The sequence below is a fragment of the Capricornis sumatraensis genome, chromosome 10 (assembly GCF_032405125.1).
Source record: "Capricornis sumatraensis isolate serow.1 chromosome 10, serow.2, whole genome shotgun sequence".
In the NCBI taxonomy this organism is placed as follows: Eukaryota; Metazoa; Chordata; class Mammalia; order Artiodactyla; family Bovidae; genus Capricornis; species Capricornis sumatraensis.
This window is the reverse complement of record NC_091078.1, coordinates 37,734,953-37,752,095: the sequence shown is the minus strand read 5'-3', so window position 1 is coordinate 37,752,095 and position 17,143 is coordinate 37,734,953. Positions and strand designations below refer to the sequence as shown.

Below are 17,143 nucleotides of genomic sequence, written 5' to 3'. Positions count from 1 at the left end.
AAGCCCTCACAGCTCTTTGAGGTTTCGTCCCTCTCTCGCCTCAGGTGCCAACTTCCACAAGAAGTCGCCGTTTCCGGCAGGGCTCGCACATGAAATCTTCCGGCCGGCGCTTGGCGCAATGTGTATAAAAACTCAGATTCACGAAAGGAGCACAGTTCGTTAAAATTACGAAAAACTGTAGGGCGACAGACACTGAGATATTAATAACACCAAGGCCACTCTGAGGAGTGACCGGGTGCCACTCTGAGGAGTGACAGGGTCCCACTCACTTTTCACCTCCGCGACCCCTAGGACCCTCCGCCCTAGACGAAGTAGGCCCGGAAGTCACTCCGACACATAAGAGAAGGGAGCCGGAAGTCCCGCCCTCCTGGAACAGACCGGTAGCCCGTAAGGGTCATTCCAAGGCCAGCGAATTCGCTACGTGAATTGTTTGCTTGAGGTGGTGGGGTCTACGTGACTTGCCCAAGCGGGCCAGGAGACAGTGCGGGGCCAACTCGGTCCCACGCCCTTCTTCCCGGGTTGTTGGACCGCGTGATTGTTTCCTCCCGTCGGCGCCGAAGGGAACCTGGTTCTGGGCGGGCGGAGAGGTGGGCTTGCTGGCGGGGCCGAGTGGGGCGCGCCCTAGAGGCTATGGAGCCGGGAGGTAGCTGACTCTCCGCGAGCCTCGGGCTTCTCTTCTGCCAGACGAAGTAGCACTCCTTGTCCTGCCTGGTGATTTTGCCCTCCTGCATTTATTTGTACAGCACTTTGGTTCGAACAGCAACCCTGTGAAATGGGCAGTGCTACCCTCGTTTTACCGATGGGGAAATAGTCTCGAGAGAATACACGCGCTGGCTTAAGTGACAGACCATGTGGGAGCCAGGAATCTAACAGCGGCTTTCTGAGACCAAGCTGCTACGTCAGCAGCGGAGCAATTACATGGAGTAAGGGATAAGCTTCCCCTGCATGCATTGGAGAAGGAAATGGCAACCCACTCCAGTGTTCTTGGCTGGAGAATCCCAGGGACGGGGGAGCCTGGTGGGCTGTCGTCTGTGGGGTCGCACAGAATCGGACACGACTGAAGTGACTTAGCAGTAGCAGCAGCGAGTGCTCTTATGATAATGTTCCTGTAGAACTGATTAGTTGTGCTCGCATCATTAAAATCCGGAGGCAAAGCTTTAAAAAGAGGAGGTCGGAGGGAATGACAATATCTTTTTCTTTGGCTTGCCTTCTCTGGTATTATAAGTCCTTTGTTAATATCACATATTTTGGTTGACAGCTTGAGCCCGCTAGGAATGGCAGCCCCATCTATGAAAGAAAGGCAGGCTTGCTGGGGAGCCCGCGATGAGTACTGGAAGTGTTTAGATGAGAACACAGAGGACGCTTCTAAGTGCAAGAAGTTAAGAAGCTCATTTGAATCAAGCTGTCCCCAACAGTGGGTAAGTTACACTTGCACATATCGCTGTTCACTGGCAAAATACATAGAGCTTATAGTGAGTGGTGAGCTATGAAATGAAGCACCCTCTGAAGTGTGTCAAGTCAACAGTTTCTGTGAGCAGCAGAGAAAACCTTGTCCGGTAATCCAGGCTTGTTTTATGTACATATCGCGCAGACCTTTGGAAAATGTCACCGGACTCTTTAAAGTTCCTTGAAAAACAAACTGGGGTCTGGACTCAAGACTACTGTGAAAAATAACCAAAAAATTCCAACCCCCTAAATGGGTAGATTTTTGCAGGCTCTTCTTTTTTTAAAAAAAGATTTGTTTGGCTGTCCTGGGTCTTAGTTGCGGCACATGGGATCTTTATTTGCGGCACATGGCATCTAGTTCCATGTTGTTGTTGCTTAGTTGTTCAGTTGTTTCCAACTCTTAGAAGGAAATGGCAGCCCACTCCAGTACTCTTGCCTGGAGAATCCCATGGACAGAGGAACCTGGCAGGCTACAGTCCATGGGACTGCAAAGAGTCCAACAAGACTTCACTTTCACTTTCTTATTTATAAGCCCATGGATTGTAGCCCTCCAGGCTCTTCTATCCATGGAATTTTCCTCCTCTAGGAGATCTTCCCCACTCAGGGATCAAACCTACATCTCTGCATCTCCTGCACTGCAGGAAGATTCTGTACCTCTGAGTCACAAGGAAGCCCTCTAGTTCCCTGACCAGGGATCAAACCCAGGTCCCCTGTGTTGGGAGCGCAGAGTCTTAGCCATTGGATCACCAGGGAAATCCCTTTCCAGGATCTTCTGAAGGGATAGTATTTAATCGTGGGCAAGAGTTGGCAGATTCATTGTCCTAGAGCTGCTGTCAGAAATAAAGCTTTCCCTGTTGGCTGCTCAAAATCATGTGGTCATATACCTGAAACACAAAGGAGCTTAGGGAGTAGAAGAAACAGAATGATCGCATGGTGGATTCTGCCACCAGCCACTCCAGACGCCTCGCTGACACATGCTCATGCTCTGTAGGGCCTGTCCTTCAAATGCGAAGGGGTGGAAAGGCACCTACCATCACCAGGCTCAGTAAGTATTTGATGCTCTTCACTAACACCCTTTGAGTTGGGTGTTGTTGCTGTCAGTTTCTGGAGCAGACAGCAGAAGCCCAGAGCATTGCAATAACTTGCTTACTCTGTATTGGTCAGTGAGTGGCAGAACCATAGTTCTAAGTCAGGTCTAGCTGGCTGCTGTGAGGTTTGAACTTTGGTTTCTCACCATCATGCTCCTCCAAACTTTACCAAGCAGTTTGAGAACAGATCATTTTAGAGATGAAGTGGATATACGACCTTCACCTTTTCACACCTCAAATTTTTAGATGAAGAATCTGAGGCTTGAAGACCACAAGAAGGCTGTGATGGAGGGTAGGGATGAAGGCATTGAAGAGATAATTGCTTTAGATGAACTCTGTGTGTGTAAGAGCAGCACAGTGTAACCTGTCCCGTGGGATTACTATGACAATCAGATGTCTAACTTGACATATAAACTGAAAAGTGATAAATCAGGGGCTTGGTGATTGGGTTAGATAATGACTTAGGCAAATATTATACATCTCTGGTTTTCCCATTAGATAGACGCACAGAGACTTAACTCCTAGTTTACAAAGTAGGTGGGAAATGGGGGAGTTTGGGCCAACATCAAATTCCTTCAAGGCCTGGATACTGTTCCTGCCTATGCAACAGGCCCTTTCTCACTCTCTGCTCACTGGCTCTGTGGTCACTTAGAAACAGGGATGTACGATGGGAGTGATGAAGCCCTTTGAGGTGAATGTTGGCAGGTTCCATCTCCTCCCTTCCCTACCCCACATTTTTCCAGGAGAACCTCTTCACCCTGAGACCTGTCTTTTGACACCCTACCCAGGATTTTCCACTCCAGGTTTACATGTCAGAATCATGTGGAAATATTAAAAAAAAAAAAGATAGCTATGTCTCAGACCTCATCTCAGATCTGCAAACTTCTGGAAGCTTCTTTTAAAAGGGCTCTGGCTCAACAGGTGATTCTGGTGGATAACCACAGCTGGAATCACTGTCTTAGTCCCTTTGAAAAGTTACACTTCAGTCTTTTTTTTTTTTCCCCCTCTTTCTCCCCACCAAAACACACTGCTTTTTCTCTATCCTAATGGCTAATGGACCTTCCCATCTCCCTGATTTCAGGGCAGGTTCTGTTCTCAGCATCATAAAGGGATTTTACTGTCAGCCAGTGCTTCTTTATTGACATCTCCTCCACTCATACGTAGGCCGGGTGCCATGGCGTGCAGGCCCACCCTCTCGCCAGGTTCCCACATGCTAGTCACAGCTAACATTTATTAGTACAGGCTCTGGGCACTTCAGGTGCATCGTCTCTATAATTTATTCCTCACAGTAGCTCTGTTACCCCATTTTACTTCTGAGGGCACAGGTCATGTGTAAGTGCAGAGCCTGGATTCAGGCTCAGTAGTCTTGAGTCCAGACCTCATGCTGTTCTCTGATCCACATCCTTCTTTTTGTCCCTGTCATGCAAGAAAAGAACCTGTGGATTAGGCTGTGCAAATCTCATGTTCTAGAAACTTAGTCATAATGCAAGTTTATTTAAATACCAAAGCATTACCTCCTTGGTGGGCTTCCCTTGTGGCTCAGCTGGTAAAGAATCCACCTGCAATGCTGGAGACCTGGGTTCGATCCCTGGGTTGGGAAGATCCCCTGGAGAAGAGAAAGGTTACCCACTCCAGTATTCTGGTCTGAAGAATTCCATGGACTGTATAGTCCATGGGGTCGCAAAGAGTCGGAGACAACTGAGCGACTTTGACTTCACCTCCCTGGTGGCATTCTTCCTTCATAATTCACTCCCCTAGTTTTCCTGGTCTCCAGCAGCCATAGCTTTTTGGCAGGCTTTCGTGTGTCTGTTAAATCATACCCTATAGAGTTCCCTTCTATGCTGCTTAACTTTCCCAAGCCAGTCTTACCTGCAGCCATGGCTTGAAGTACCACTTAGGTGTTGAGGTCCAAATCTACATCCTCTCTAACTCCAGAGCTTCCTATTTGGATGTTCTCAAGGACCAACCTTGACCTCTGCATATACACAAATGAATTATTCCTCATCTTGTATCCAACAGGCCCTCCTCACCTGCTCCCCACCTCAGGCAAAGATACTAACATCAACACAGTCCCAGAGATGAGTGTCAGGCTCCACAGTGGGAATTGTTGGAGGACTGTTCTCAGGAGTGAAGCAGGGTGACACAACACCCCTGCAATAGGGTCGGGTCCAGTGTGCTTAAGGAACAGCAAGGAGAAAATAGAAGTTAGGATATGAGGCACTGAGAAGCCGGGGACAGTGGCTTTTCCTCTGAAAGAAAAGCTTTGGGTTCAGGGTAAGGAGACAAGTGAGGGTATGAGGGGGATGATGGTCAATGAAAAGGTGGTGTGATCAATGGATTGTTGGCATCAGGGTCTTAGAAAGTGAAAAGGGAGCATTTGGAGAATGGAAATGCTCAGAATTGGGATTATGGCGTGGCTATGTTGTTAAAGACGAGGACTAGGCTTTGATTCTGGCAGTGAGGTAGGTTGGAGGAAAAGATCAGTTAAGAGGTCAAGGAGCTGAGAGGCCAGGGTGTTGAAAGGATCAACCACATGGATACTGAAACCGTCTGAGTTATGACATGAGTGTTGTTAGAGAACATGACAGCAACCTGAAAAGCTATAGATGGCTCCAAGGAAAAAGGGGTGTGGCCAAAGTAGTCAAAGTAACTTCTGCTGCATTTGACAGGGACGCACACCCATGGAAAACCTTTGTCTTCTGCAGACTCGGTCCACGATCGAGCTGTCTTTTCTAGCCTGTGCCCTCAGGTTTTTGCTCCCTTTTCACCTTTGCTTTCTACTTGAGACTTGTTGAAGTCTTACCCAATTGCCTTAGAATAAAAATGAAAGATATTTCCAGAGATGTGTATGAGAAGGTGGAGAGGGTGACAGGGAGGGAAGTGATGGGGTGTCCTCTGAGTGCATTTTATGCGAGATGCTGTGTTTGCATTTGCTTTAATTTTCATTTAGTCTTGTGAGGTGCCTTTGTATCTCTTTTATATAATAGGAACTGAGGCTCAGAGAGGTGAGATACTTTGTTCAAGATCAGTTAACGAGTAAAGTGGTGGGGAGAGGATTAGCATGGAGGTTGCTCCGATTCCAGAATTTGTGTTCTTTCACTTAGCTGAAGTCACAGACGAATAGTAAAGATAAAAGTAGAACCAAATAGAGATTTACAGTGAATGCTTCTATTGTAAAACACTAAAAAAACAAATTTGTTATGTAATATGTAGGCCATAAAACTAATATGTCATCACAAAACCAAATTACTCTTACCTCCCTCCTTGCTTTGGGCTTCCCTGGTGGCTCAGTGGTAAAGAATTTGCCTGGCAAGCAGGAGACGTGGGTTTGATCCCTAGCTTGGGACGATCCCCTGGAAAAGGAAATGGCAAACCACTCCAGTATTCTTACCTGAGAAATCCCATGGACAGAGGAGTCTGGTAGGCTACAGTCCGTGAGGTTACAAAGAGTCAGACACAACTTAGCGACTGAGCAAGCATGCTCACCCCCTTGCTTAGCCCTTTCATCAGTTTGCCTTGTATTATGGTCCTACTTAAAGTTTCCTATTGGCTCTTTAACCTAGGAAGGAGCAGGGATCAGGTCTGTCATTCTAGCATCATCCAATGCAGTTTTCCACAAACAGAGCAACTGGACAGCTATATCTATCAATTTGGATGGCATCACCAACTCAATGGACATGAGTTTGAGCAAACTCCAGGAGATAGTGAAGGACAGGGAAGCCTGGCGTGCTACAGTCCATGGCGTTGCAAAGAGTTGGACATGACCTAGTGACTGAACAACAACGTCAACTTTGGATATTGTCTTTTCACTGTCAACCTTTGAAATGTCTCAGAAATTCCAGTATTTTGGTATTCATGCTACTATACTGCATCTCATTTAATGGCTTAAGGACACTGGCATTGTATGTATACAGTGCTTTTCAAGGAATGCCTGCTGATTTGTTAGCCTTTTTGGACATAAGCCTCATGGAGGTGCACATGTTGAGGGCCTTCCACTGTTAACTGAATCAGGTAAGAGAAGAGATTTTCAAGCAGAGTATGGTATATGAAAGGCATGGAAGCAAGACGCATGAGAAATCAGCACACTGGGGAAATGGGGTAGCTCTGGGTGGCTAGCATTTCAGGGGTTGGTGGTACACCCAGAGGATAGGTGGGCAGAGATTTAGTCTTGAATAACCTCGTTTGCCTTACAAACAAGGAGTTTGGATGTTCTTGAAGGCAATAAGGATACCTTGAAAGATCTTTAAACAAGCAGTGACATGATAAAATTGAGATTTCCAAAAGATACTTGGCAGTGGTGTGACAGGTGGATTGAAGGTAGAGAAACCAGTTATAGAGCTATTACAGCAATCCAAGTGAGAAATGATGTGGGCCTGTATTATAGTGATCAAGATGGGGAAGGAGATCAGAGCATTTGGGTGGATAGTGATGCAGTCACTGAAGTATGGGACAGAGGAAGAAGAACATGTCTGTAGAGAAGTAAGTTCTGGACAAGTTGGGAGTGAAATCTAAGTAGGACCATTAAATGGAATTATCCCTTAGGCAGTTGACAATGTAACAGGAGAAATGCAAAGATCTATTGATTTGCCACAGAAATGTTAAGGACATTGTCTACTTCTTCATCTGATATTCTTTACATATGACATCCGTCCCAGCTCAGTCAGCCGAAGGCCGCCAGAGGTATGGAGTCTGACAGATTTATTAGCATGCTGTGAGCCCATGCGTTGGAGTTGCTGTGGGCATCTCACCAAATGGAAAGGAGTTATCAGAGGGCTTGGGGAAGGGTAGGGTTTAGGTGAAATTGAAATGAAGTGATGCTTTGATGGGCTCTGTGTATAAGCAGGCTGACAACTCCGGACTGAGAAATGGACCCAGGGTCCTATTTCCTACAAAGATAAATGCTGACTGTCATAGGCTCAGAAGTCCCTTACTTGAAGTCCCGCACCTGAGCTCCAATCAGGACTACTTCTTTGTGTCAAAGTGCCAGTCAGATCCCCCAGGTAAAAGTGGGGGATTTTTTTTACCAAAGTAACTTCAAAGAGCAAATTTCTGATAGTTTGATTTTCGAGAACAGTTTTTTGGTGAATAAGAAAGCGGTAGTCACTCAAAGGGGTTTCTTAGGACAGTCTTTGCCTGCAGTACATCCTCTGGAAACATCTTTTATCCCAGCTTGAGACAGGGCAGGGCAGATTTTTACGTTCTCAGTCTAAGCTCATTTTTACTTACTTGGGCTCCACTGAAGTATTCAACAACTAAATCCTAAGAAAAGTTTTTCTATTCTGATAGTGAAAATGTGTGTCGTATCCTGCCTTTGCCTTGTCTGCAGAACAGCTCAGATAAAGACACTGAAGATTTTGTGGCTGGCCTTGATTTTCTACTTCTGTGATTTTACTGTTTCAGGATATGGGGCTTTAAGATACTCCAGACTCCCTGTGGCAAGAGGAGGATGTAAATAGAAATAATAAAATGAAATCTTTAAGTTATTAAAGCTTTACCATCGGTTTCCTTATTCATAGTTCATACATATAATTTTTAATTATGTGTCTCCTTAAATGTATGTTTCTGGATAAGATAAACTTAATAAAAATGTCGTGACTGATGGGGTATTCCCTGGTGGGCCAGTGGTTAAGACTCTGTACTTCCATTGCAGGGGGTGTGAGTTCGAGTCCTGGTCGGGGAACTAAGATCCCATATGCCATGTAGTGCGGCCAAAAATAAATAGAAATATCATGGCTGGTAAATTATAAAGCTAATTGAACTCACAGTTGATAGGAAAAACTTGTATAGTGTCTTCAATCATGAAGTCTTTTGACCTGAGAGTTCTGTGGACCCTCCTGGCACATTTTACATGTCTAAGCACAGATACACTTCTTGAGAAAGGTGCACCACATACTCAAATTCTCAGCAGGGTTCATAACCCAAGAAGAGTTAGAACTCACTGGTCTACATTCCTTTTAGAGACTCTAGAATGTAAATTACTTAGGCTACTTACATAATTTATATTGAATAATTAATTACATTTAAGTCTGTTCCTTGTGTTTAATCTATATAACTTACGCTTATTTCAAACCCTTTTTTCCCAACAGATAAAATATTTTGATAAAAGAAGAGACTACTTAAAATTCAAAGAAAAATTTGAAGCAGGAGATTTCCAGCCTTCGAAAATGACTGCACAGTCCTAGGCTGTTCCTGAATAGTTCAGAAAAGTTGAAATTACTTTCTCTGGACATTCAAAAATGCTTTGACTCTGGGACAATAGTAGTTTGAATGATGGCAGACACCAAAGCCTGTTCCATATATATGGTTCTTAATTTAAATGATCAAGTAACAAGATTCCATTATTCAAAGTATGAAGAATTGAAATAAAATGATATGAAATATGCTTAATTTAGTAAATATATATTTTAAGAAAAAATTAATTATAACAACATGTGTACCTTTGTGCTGTTGGAGGGTGGGGAGTGGGCAAATGCTATTATAGAGATATATACTGAAAAAAGCAGATAGATTTCCATTGTCCTGGGAGTTAGCATTTTAATACAGCCACCAAAAAATGAGGAATTGAAGGTTCAACTTCAGATATACAGGTAATATAATCAAGACCATCTACCGAAAATCCTTACAGCTAATATAGTTAACGATAAGACAATGGCTTTCCAGGTGGCTCGGGTGGAGAACCCTGCTGCCAGTGCAGGAGATGCAGATTTGATCCCTGAGTTGGGAAGATCCCCTGAAGAAGGAAACGGCTGCCCACTCCAGGATTGTTGCCTGGGAAGTCTCATGGACAGAGGAGACTGGTGAGCTGCAGTCCATGGGGTTACAGAGCTAGACATGACTTAGTTACTAAACAACAAGACAGTGAATGCTTTTTCCCTAAAATCAGTAACAAGGTAAAAATGTCCCCACTTGTCCTATTCAACACTGTATTGAATTCCCAGCTACTGCAGTAAGACAAAAAAAGCAGCCGAATGGGAAAGAAAGAAGACGTAAAACTGGCTCTATTCATGGACAATATGATTATCTCTACAGAATATACCAAAGAACCTTCCAAAAAAGCACCTAGAATTAGTAAGTGAATCTTAAGAAAGGTGGCAGGAAACAAGGTCACTATACAAAAGAAAATCATATTTGTGTATACCAGCCATCAACAACTGGAATCTAAAATTTAAAATACACCATTTACAATGGCACTAAAAAAACAAAGGAATACTTAGATATAAATCTAACAGTATGGGTAGGACCTATATCCTCAGAACTATAAACATTGAAATCAGAGAACAACTTAACTGGAGAGGTACTGTGTTCATGAATTAGAAGATTCACTGTTGTTAAGGAACTGTTAAATTCTCCTCAGTTTATTCTGTGGGTTCAAATTAACCCCAATAAAGTCTCAGGATTTTTGGTATATATTGACAAGCTGATTCTAAAATTTGTATGGAAAGGCAAAATAATTCTGAAAAGAACAAAACTGGAAGGTTCATATTAAGTGATTTTAATGCTGTTGTAAAGCTCCAGTAATTAAAGATAATATGGTATTGGCAGGGTAGACCCATGGTTACAGAACAGAAGAGAGCCCGGAAGTACAGCCACACAGACACAGTCAACCGAGTTTGGACAAGGGGTAAAGGGGTGTCCATGCACAATAAAATGAACGCCAATACAAACTGCACTTAATTAAAGAGATAGAAAAAAACCTCAAAATAGAGCATAGACTTAAATGTCAAATATAAAACTAACAGAAGAAAGTACAGAGAAAGTCGACATGATTTTGGGTTTGGAAGTGAAATTTTAGATGATGACCTCAAAGGCACAATCCATAAGGGGAAATAAAGCTAAGTTGGACTTTATCAATATTAAAAATTTATGCTCTGTGAAAGACACTATTAAGAGAATGAAAAGATTAATTACAAACTGGGGGAGAATATTTGCAAATCATATATATATCATAGAGAATTTGTATCCAGAATAATGAACGCTTATTTAAAAAAATCACAAGTTAAAAAATGGGCAAATTGTGTTTTCACGAATTTATTCAGTGTTATAAATAACATATTATGAATACACTCCCTATTATTTGTAGAGTAATGCAAATTAAAGCCATAACAGTTGATCACTACATACCTATTAGAACGGCTTAAAAACACAGATAGTACCAAGTGCTGATGAAGACGCTGGGAAGCACAAACTGGTATTCACTGCTGGTGGAGAAGGAGGCTGCCTTTGAAGGGGTCACAAAGGAATTTTTAGGTGTGGAAGCTGCTTTCTCTGACATCATGGTGTGCACTTGTCAGAACCCATGAGAGTTATACACTGTAGAGAGTGACTTTGTGCACATTAAAATCCAATAGGATTTGGGGAGAATTCTAGTTTGGAATGAATACTGGTAAATCAGTCTATTACAAATATATGACATAAACTCACTGAAAGGAATGGGTAAGAAAGGAACCAGCCCACGTAACTTTGTCAGACACTGGAGGAGACTACGGAGTAGAATCAATACAGCATCCAGGATGCCAAAGCCAGCGCTCCTGGGACAGAAAAAGTATCAGCGGGAAACGGGAAACCTGGACAGATCAGAATCGTTTGCGTAGTGAACAGCACTGTTATCAATGTTAATTTCTTAGTTTTGATAAATGTCTGTGGTTATGTAAGATCCTATTAGAGGTATCTGGGTGAAGTGCACGTGTACTATCTTTGTAACTCTAATGCAAAACAAAAACTTTTAATAAAGCTGCAGAAAAACATATATACAGGGAACAGATTCTGAAATCTAAATATTATTTAAATGGACCCAGACAATGATTATGTTCACTGCTGGAAGGTGATAGTTACCATTAAATAATAAAGTAATCCTAATAACAGAACCCTCAGAAGAACAGAAACAGAGAGTCAACCCTTGAGGGTTCCAGTCTTACTTTTGGCAACGATGAGCACAAGTAAGTCACCTCCTCTGGGTCCGCGTAGACAACTCTAAGAATACAGACTACTATCTAATCATTATTTGAACCCTGAGCAAAGGTGACATGGGAAAATTTCCTAAAAACTTTATCTGAATGATAATGGCAAATAATCATGGGGAAACAATGGAAACAGTGAGTGACTTTATTTTGGGGGGCTCCAAAATCACTGCAGATGGTGACTGCAGCCATGAAATTAAAAAATGCTTGCTCCTTGGACAAAGAGTTATGACCAACCTAGACAGCATATTACAAAGCAGAGACATTACTTTGCCAACAAAGGTCCTAGGCAAAGCTGTTTTTCTAGAAGTCATGTATGGATGTGAGAATTGGACTATAAAGAAAGTTGAGCACCAAAGAATTGATATATTTGAACTGTGTGTTGAAGACTCTTGAGGTCCCTTGGACTGCAAGGAGATCCAACCAGTCCATGCAAAGGAAATCAGTCCGGAATATTCACTGAAGGACTGATGCTGAAACTGAAACTAATACTTTGACCACCTGATGTGAAGAACTGACTCACAAGAAGAGAGCCTGATGCTGGGAAAGACTGAAGGCAGGAAGAGAAGGGAACAACAGAGGATGAGATGGTTGGATGGCATCACTGAGTCAATGGACATAAGTTTGAGTAAACTCCAGAGTTGGTGATGGACAGGGACGCCTGGTGTGCTGCAGTCCATGGGGTCACAAAGAGTCGAACATGATTGAGTGACTAAACTGAACAGATGGCCTATTTCATGGCTTTAAAAGTAAGTTACGAACTATATAGGGACACTGGGTTAATATCTTGCCAAGCATGTTTCCTCCCTGAGAAATGGATAGAAAGCAGCAGCAGGAGGCCAGTGACTTCCTCATGGGGAAACTAACTTTCCACCCCTCTGCCCCAGCCCCTGTGCTTCCTCCTGGCAAGGGAACAGTATTCATAGATAACTGCAGCCACCTTAATCCTGCCTTCTCCCACCATAATCCACCTTTCTGACAATACTAGTTTCTAGGAAAGAAAAGATCTTTCTAAAATTCATTGTTTTATTTCCACAATTAAAATATTTTATTAAAGAAGTAATACAACTTAGCCAAAAATGTTTATTAAAGGGGACAACATATACAGTAATATAGTTAAGGCACATGATAAAGTTTTGGCATTAAACTGTGAATAAAAAAGACAAAACTATCCCAGTCAATTTCAGAATCTATCTCATGAGTCCAGGTAGTTTTAAACGTTTCAGCAGCACCAACAACAACCCGTCTCAGGTGAGGCGCGGGCGTCAGGCCGTGGAGCCCCCCTGCTTCAGCAGCTGCTGCCTGGTGTACTCCCAGATCAGCAGCGCCCCACTCACGTGGACGTTGAGGGAGCGGATGATGCCCTGCTGAGGAATCTCCACACACACATCCAGCTGCTGGATGAGATTCGCTGGAATCCCTTCACGTTCGTTGCTGATGAGGAGAAATGGAAGAAAGGTTAGTTTTCTTGTAAAAAACAATTTTTTTTGTCTTAGACGTCCTGGATATTACTGGAAGAGAAAGGTTAACAAAATGAAACAAGTCTATGGTACCAGAAAAATAAACAAGAGTGTAACAAGGTTTATGGGTTGATTCTGTGTTCACCGAACCATCCTCAACAGGTAAAGTAAAAGGAAAGCCTGGGGGGTGGAGGAGTGGGAGGGGGTGGTGCTTTTCATAAACCTTTAAGTCAGAAGTCAGGTGTGGGGGTAGGATCAGGAGCCCAGGTAAAATTGTAAATCTTCTGAAACATTTTCGAGACAGAGACTCAAGACAAAGCTCTTACCCCAACAAGAGTAAAGACTTCTCAGGGAAGCAGTACCGGGTTAGGTCTAAACTTTTGGCAGTCTGTTCCACACCCACGATGGTGTAACCTTCTGCCTTTTTCTGTTGTAGATAATCGATCAGCTGAGGTGGTTTTACCTTAGTTTAAAAAGAGCAGAATATTAAATTGTTCATTTACAGCCCTGCTGGGAATAAAAGAAAAAAAAAAAAATTCTGATGAAACTGAAATTTGTTAACAGGAAAAGAACAGAATTATATACTATAAAAAAGGATGATCCCAACATCATATACATTTATAAAATCAGAGTGAGTTACAACAGGACACATTTCACTAAAAAGTCTACATTATTGATGATTTCTAAAAATATAATAGTGTGAGAGATAATAAAAAGGAGAACAGAGTGGGCTGTATTTTACTTTTTAGTATTATTTTTAAAATGTGACAGGCTGGACTACTGCAAAAGGATTGACAGAAGACAGAGTACTAGAAAGTCTGGTGAATGAAAATTTTAATAATCAAGCACTTTCCACCCACCTCCAATAAAGGAAGCCACTGTTCTGCTGAGACACTGAGGTGCTGAAACTGCTTGTCTCTGACACACTGAAGGTTGCCCATGACCAGCACCGAGGCCCCGAACACCTCACAGGTCCGGCACAGCCCTGCACGGGACAAGCGGGGATTACTGCCGCCAGCCTAAGGCCACGCCCACCAAGACCCGGGCACTCCTCTGGAGCTCCCGGGGAAGGTGGAATGTGGACAAGAGGCCCAAATGGCACTGGGTTAGTATAGATTTTCAGGATCAAGACTGTCCTTTTACCTCCTAAATTGGTTGGCTTATCAATGAGTGAGGCCACTACAATCAGTCTGCTGATTGACTTTCCAAGTTTGGCAGCACGATCCTGAAATACCAGCTCCAGGTCCAAGTCTGGAACATGGTTCTTCCACGGGATAATCTTCTTCTGAACATCAGTCCACTCTGACTGGTTATCTGCTTCACCTGAGTTGGAACCTGGGAAAGAAAAAGAAAATATAAACCTATTTACTTACATGCATATATGTGTGTGTATGTGTGTGTATAAGATTTATTTTATTTGGTTTTGGCTGCGCTGGGTACTCTGGCTGCTACACACAGGCTTTCCCTGGTCGTGGTGAGCAGGGACTATCCCCGCTGCGGTGCACAGGCTCCAGAACGCGCTGGCTTCAGCAGCCGCGGCTCGCAGGCTCTAGAGCGCAGGCTCAGTAGTCGCAGTGCAGGCACCAAGGCACGCGACATCTTCCTGGACCAGGGATCGAACCCGTGTCCCCTGCATTGGCAGGAGGATTCTTAACCACTAGACCACCAGGAAAGTCTCATATATATTTTTTAGGAGCTTAAATGAACAGTTTATAATGAGATTTTTAACTAAAGAACTTTAGCTGGATTCAGATACAATTGCCACTTTCAATAATAGTTGCAAATATTCAAATTAAACTCTACTAAGCAAAATACAACAATTTATGAAAATAAAAGATGCACATTTTTTCCCATGTTCAGTTCAGTTCAGTCGTGTCCGACTCTTTGCGAGCCCATGAATCGCAGCACGCCAGGCCTCCTGTCCATCACCAACTCCCGGAGTTCTCAGATTCAGGTCCATCGAGTCTGTGATGCCATCCAGCCATCTTATCCTCTGTCATCCCCTTCTCCTCCTGCCCCCAATCCCTCCCAGCATCAGAGTCTTTTCCAATGAGTCAACTCTTTGCATGAGGTGGCCAAAGTACTGGAGTTTCAGCTTTAGCATCATTCCTTCCAAAGAAATCCCAGGGCTGATCTCCTTTAGAATGGACTGGTTGGATCTCCTTGCAGTCCAAGGGACTCTCAAGAGTCTTCTCCAACACCACAGTTCAAAAGCATCAATTCTTTGGCGCTCAGCCTTCTTCACAGTCCAACTCTCACATCCATACATGACTACTGGAAAAACCATAGCCTTGACTAGAGGGACCTTAGTTGGCAATGTCTATGCTTTTGAATATACTATCTAGGTTGGTCAGAACTTTTCTTCCAAGGAGTAAGCATCTTTTAATTTCATGGCTGCAGTCATCATCTGCAGTGATTTTGGAGCCCAAAAAAATAAAGTCTGACACTGTTTTCCATGTTAGCATACCCAAAATTTGGAAGCATCTTAGAATCCTTAAGTCCCACATCCATAGTTTGGTAGCATTTTTTCTTAGATGTACAGAAAATAATGCTGTATCTTGCAAACAGTGTTGTTAGATTGGAGTTTTCTGTAGGAATACTGTATTCCAGAAAACAACATAAACAGCTTTTATCTTATTTTACAAGTACTTGGGGGCCCTTTTCTAAAATGAGGACTATTTTTTCAAATAATTCTCTCTTCACCAACTTGCTGAGCACACAGAACATACTGACCTGTCTGTGTGTTCAGGTCTGAGATCCTTCTTCCAGGCTCTTCCTCAACCCTGTCCCATTCCGAACCTGACTGAGCAGACGGGGGCTCTGAGGTTCCTGGGGACTGAAGAGACCTGACCCGGATGGTGATGCAGTCCTATACTGATGGCATGCTCACATAGGGAGGCGTTACTAACGGGGGGGACGGCAAAGAGCCAGACCCAGGAGGGCTCCAGGAAGGGAGTGTTGGTGTGCAGAGCAGAGCATGGGAAGGGTGGTGCAGGCTGCAGACTTGGCATGTGCACACACGCAGGCTGTGGCAGGACAGGGCTCGGGCGGCAGCAGTGCTTTAGGGCTCTCACAGCAGTCAACTGATGGAGGGACATGACTCAGACCCGGTCCTAAGGACTTTGTGTATAATGATAATTTATCATATAGACAGGAGGCAGTACAGGGTTTTAAGAAGACGTTAACAGTACTGGTCTTGTGTTTTAGAAAAATCCTCAAAAGTGATGTGGAGGAGGAAAAGCTGGGGATGGAAAACCATTGAGAGGCTTTTGCACTAGCCCAGCAAAGACAGAAAGTCTCAATTAAATGATGCAAGAAGGGCTGAAGAGGAAAGGCAGAGTTGCCAAGCTCCTGTAACGGATAGACATGGCAAGAGACAACAGGAAAAGAATGACTTCTGTGAGAGCAAGCAACCTCACTGATAGAAAGGGAATACTGAGGAGGAGCCTCTGGGTGGAACGCTAATGTGGGTTTGGATACTGAGTTTAAAGAGCTTATAGAAGAGCTGGTGCAAGCATCCAGCAGGCTTAGGAAAGAGGCTGGGAGAGACAAAGATCTGAAAGGTGCAGTTATACAGGTGGTGGTTTCTAGCTGTAAACAAGTAAAAAACGTGCAAGGAGAGCCAACAGAATGGGAAGAAAAAATGAAGGCACCTAGGGGATCCTAGTATTTAAGTCTCAGCATAGAAAGAGAAGAGGAACTAAAAACCCTCTTGATGAAGATGAAAGAGGAGAGTGAAAAAGCTGGCTTAAAACTCAACATTCAAAAAACTCAGAATATGGCATTTGGTCCCATCACTTCACGGCAAATAGATGGGGAAAAAATGGAAACAGTGACAGATTTTACTTTCTCAGGCTCCAAAACCACTGCAGATGGTGACTGCAGCCATGAAATTAAAAGATGCTTGCTCCTTGGAAGAAAAGCTATGATAAACCTAGAGAGCATATTAAAAAGCAGAAACATCACTTCGCCGACAGAGGTCCACACAGTCAAAGCTATGGTTTTTTCCAGCCGTCATGTACGGATATGTGAGCTGGACCATAAAGAAGGTTGAGCACTGAAGAACTGATGCTTTCGAACTGTGGTGCTGGAGAAGACTCCTGAGAGTCCCACGGACTGCAAGGAGATCCAACCAGTCAGTCCTAAAGAAAATCAACTCTGAATATTCACTGGAAGGACTGATGCCGAAGCT

At 43.5% G+C, this 17,143-nt stretch overlaps 2 protein-coding genes across 3 annotated transcripts in view; one reads left to right on the top strand and one right to left on the bottom strand.

Annotated features, from left to right (window-relative positions):
* Nucleotides 1-386: 386 nt before the first annotated feature.
* On the top strand, nt 387-8,848 carry COA6 (cytochrome c oxidase assembly factor 6). Of its 2 annotated transcripts, none has more exons than XM_068982908.1 (3): nt 387-587; nt 1,259-1,418; nt 8,621-8,848. In XM_068982908.1, the coding sequence occupies exons 2-3, from the start codon at nt 1,275-1,277 to the stop codon at nt 8,714-8,716; spliced, it is 240 nt and encodes a 79-aa protein (XP_068839009.1). In that variant the 5' UTR covers nt 387-587; nt 1,259-1,274; the 3' UTR covers nt 8,717-8,848. The 2 variants fall into 2 exon arrangements, with proteins under 2 accessions (XP_068839009.1, XP_068839008.1); XM_068982907.1 differs by lacking the exon at nt 387-587 and adding an exon at nt 639-923.
* Nucleotides 8,849-12,597: 3,749 nt separating this feature from the next.
* TARBP1 (TAR (HIV-1) RNA binding protein 1) overlaps nt 12,598-17,143 on the bottom strand; it is a 66,068-nt gene continuing 61,522 nt past the window's right edge. The window contains exons 27-30 of the mRNA XM_068982022.1: nt 14,095-14,286; nt 13,812-13,936; nt 13,278-13,414; nt 12,598-12,925 (exon numbers count right to left, since the gene is read on the bottom strand). Of these exons, the coding sequence (XP_068838123.1) occupies nt 12,757-12,925; nt 13,278-13,414; nt 13,812-13,936; nt 14,095-14,286 (623 nt within the window). The 3' untranslated portion in view covers nt 12,598-12,756. The remainder of the gene's footprint in view (nt 12,926-13,277; nt 13,415-13,811; nt 13,937-14,094; nt 14,287-17,143) is intronic.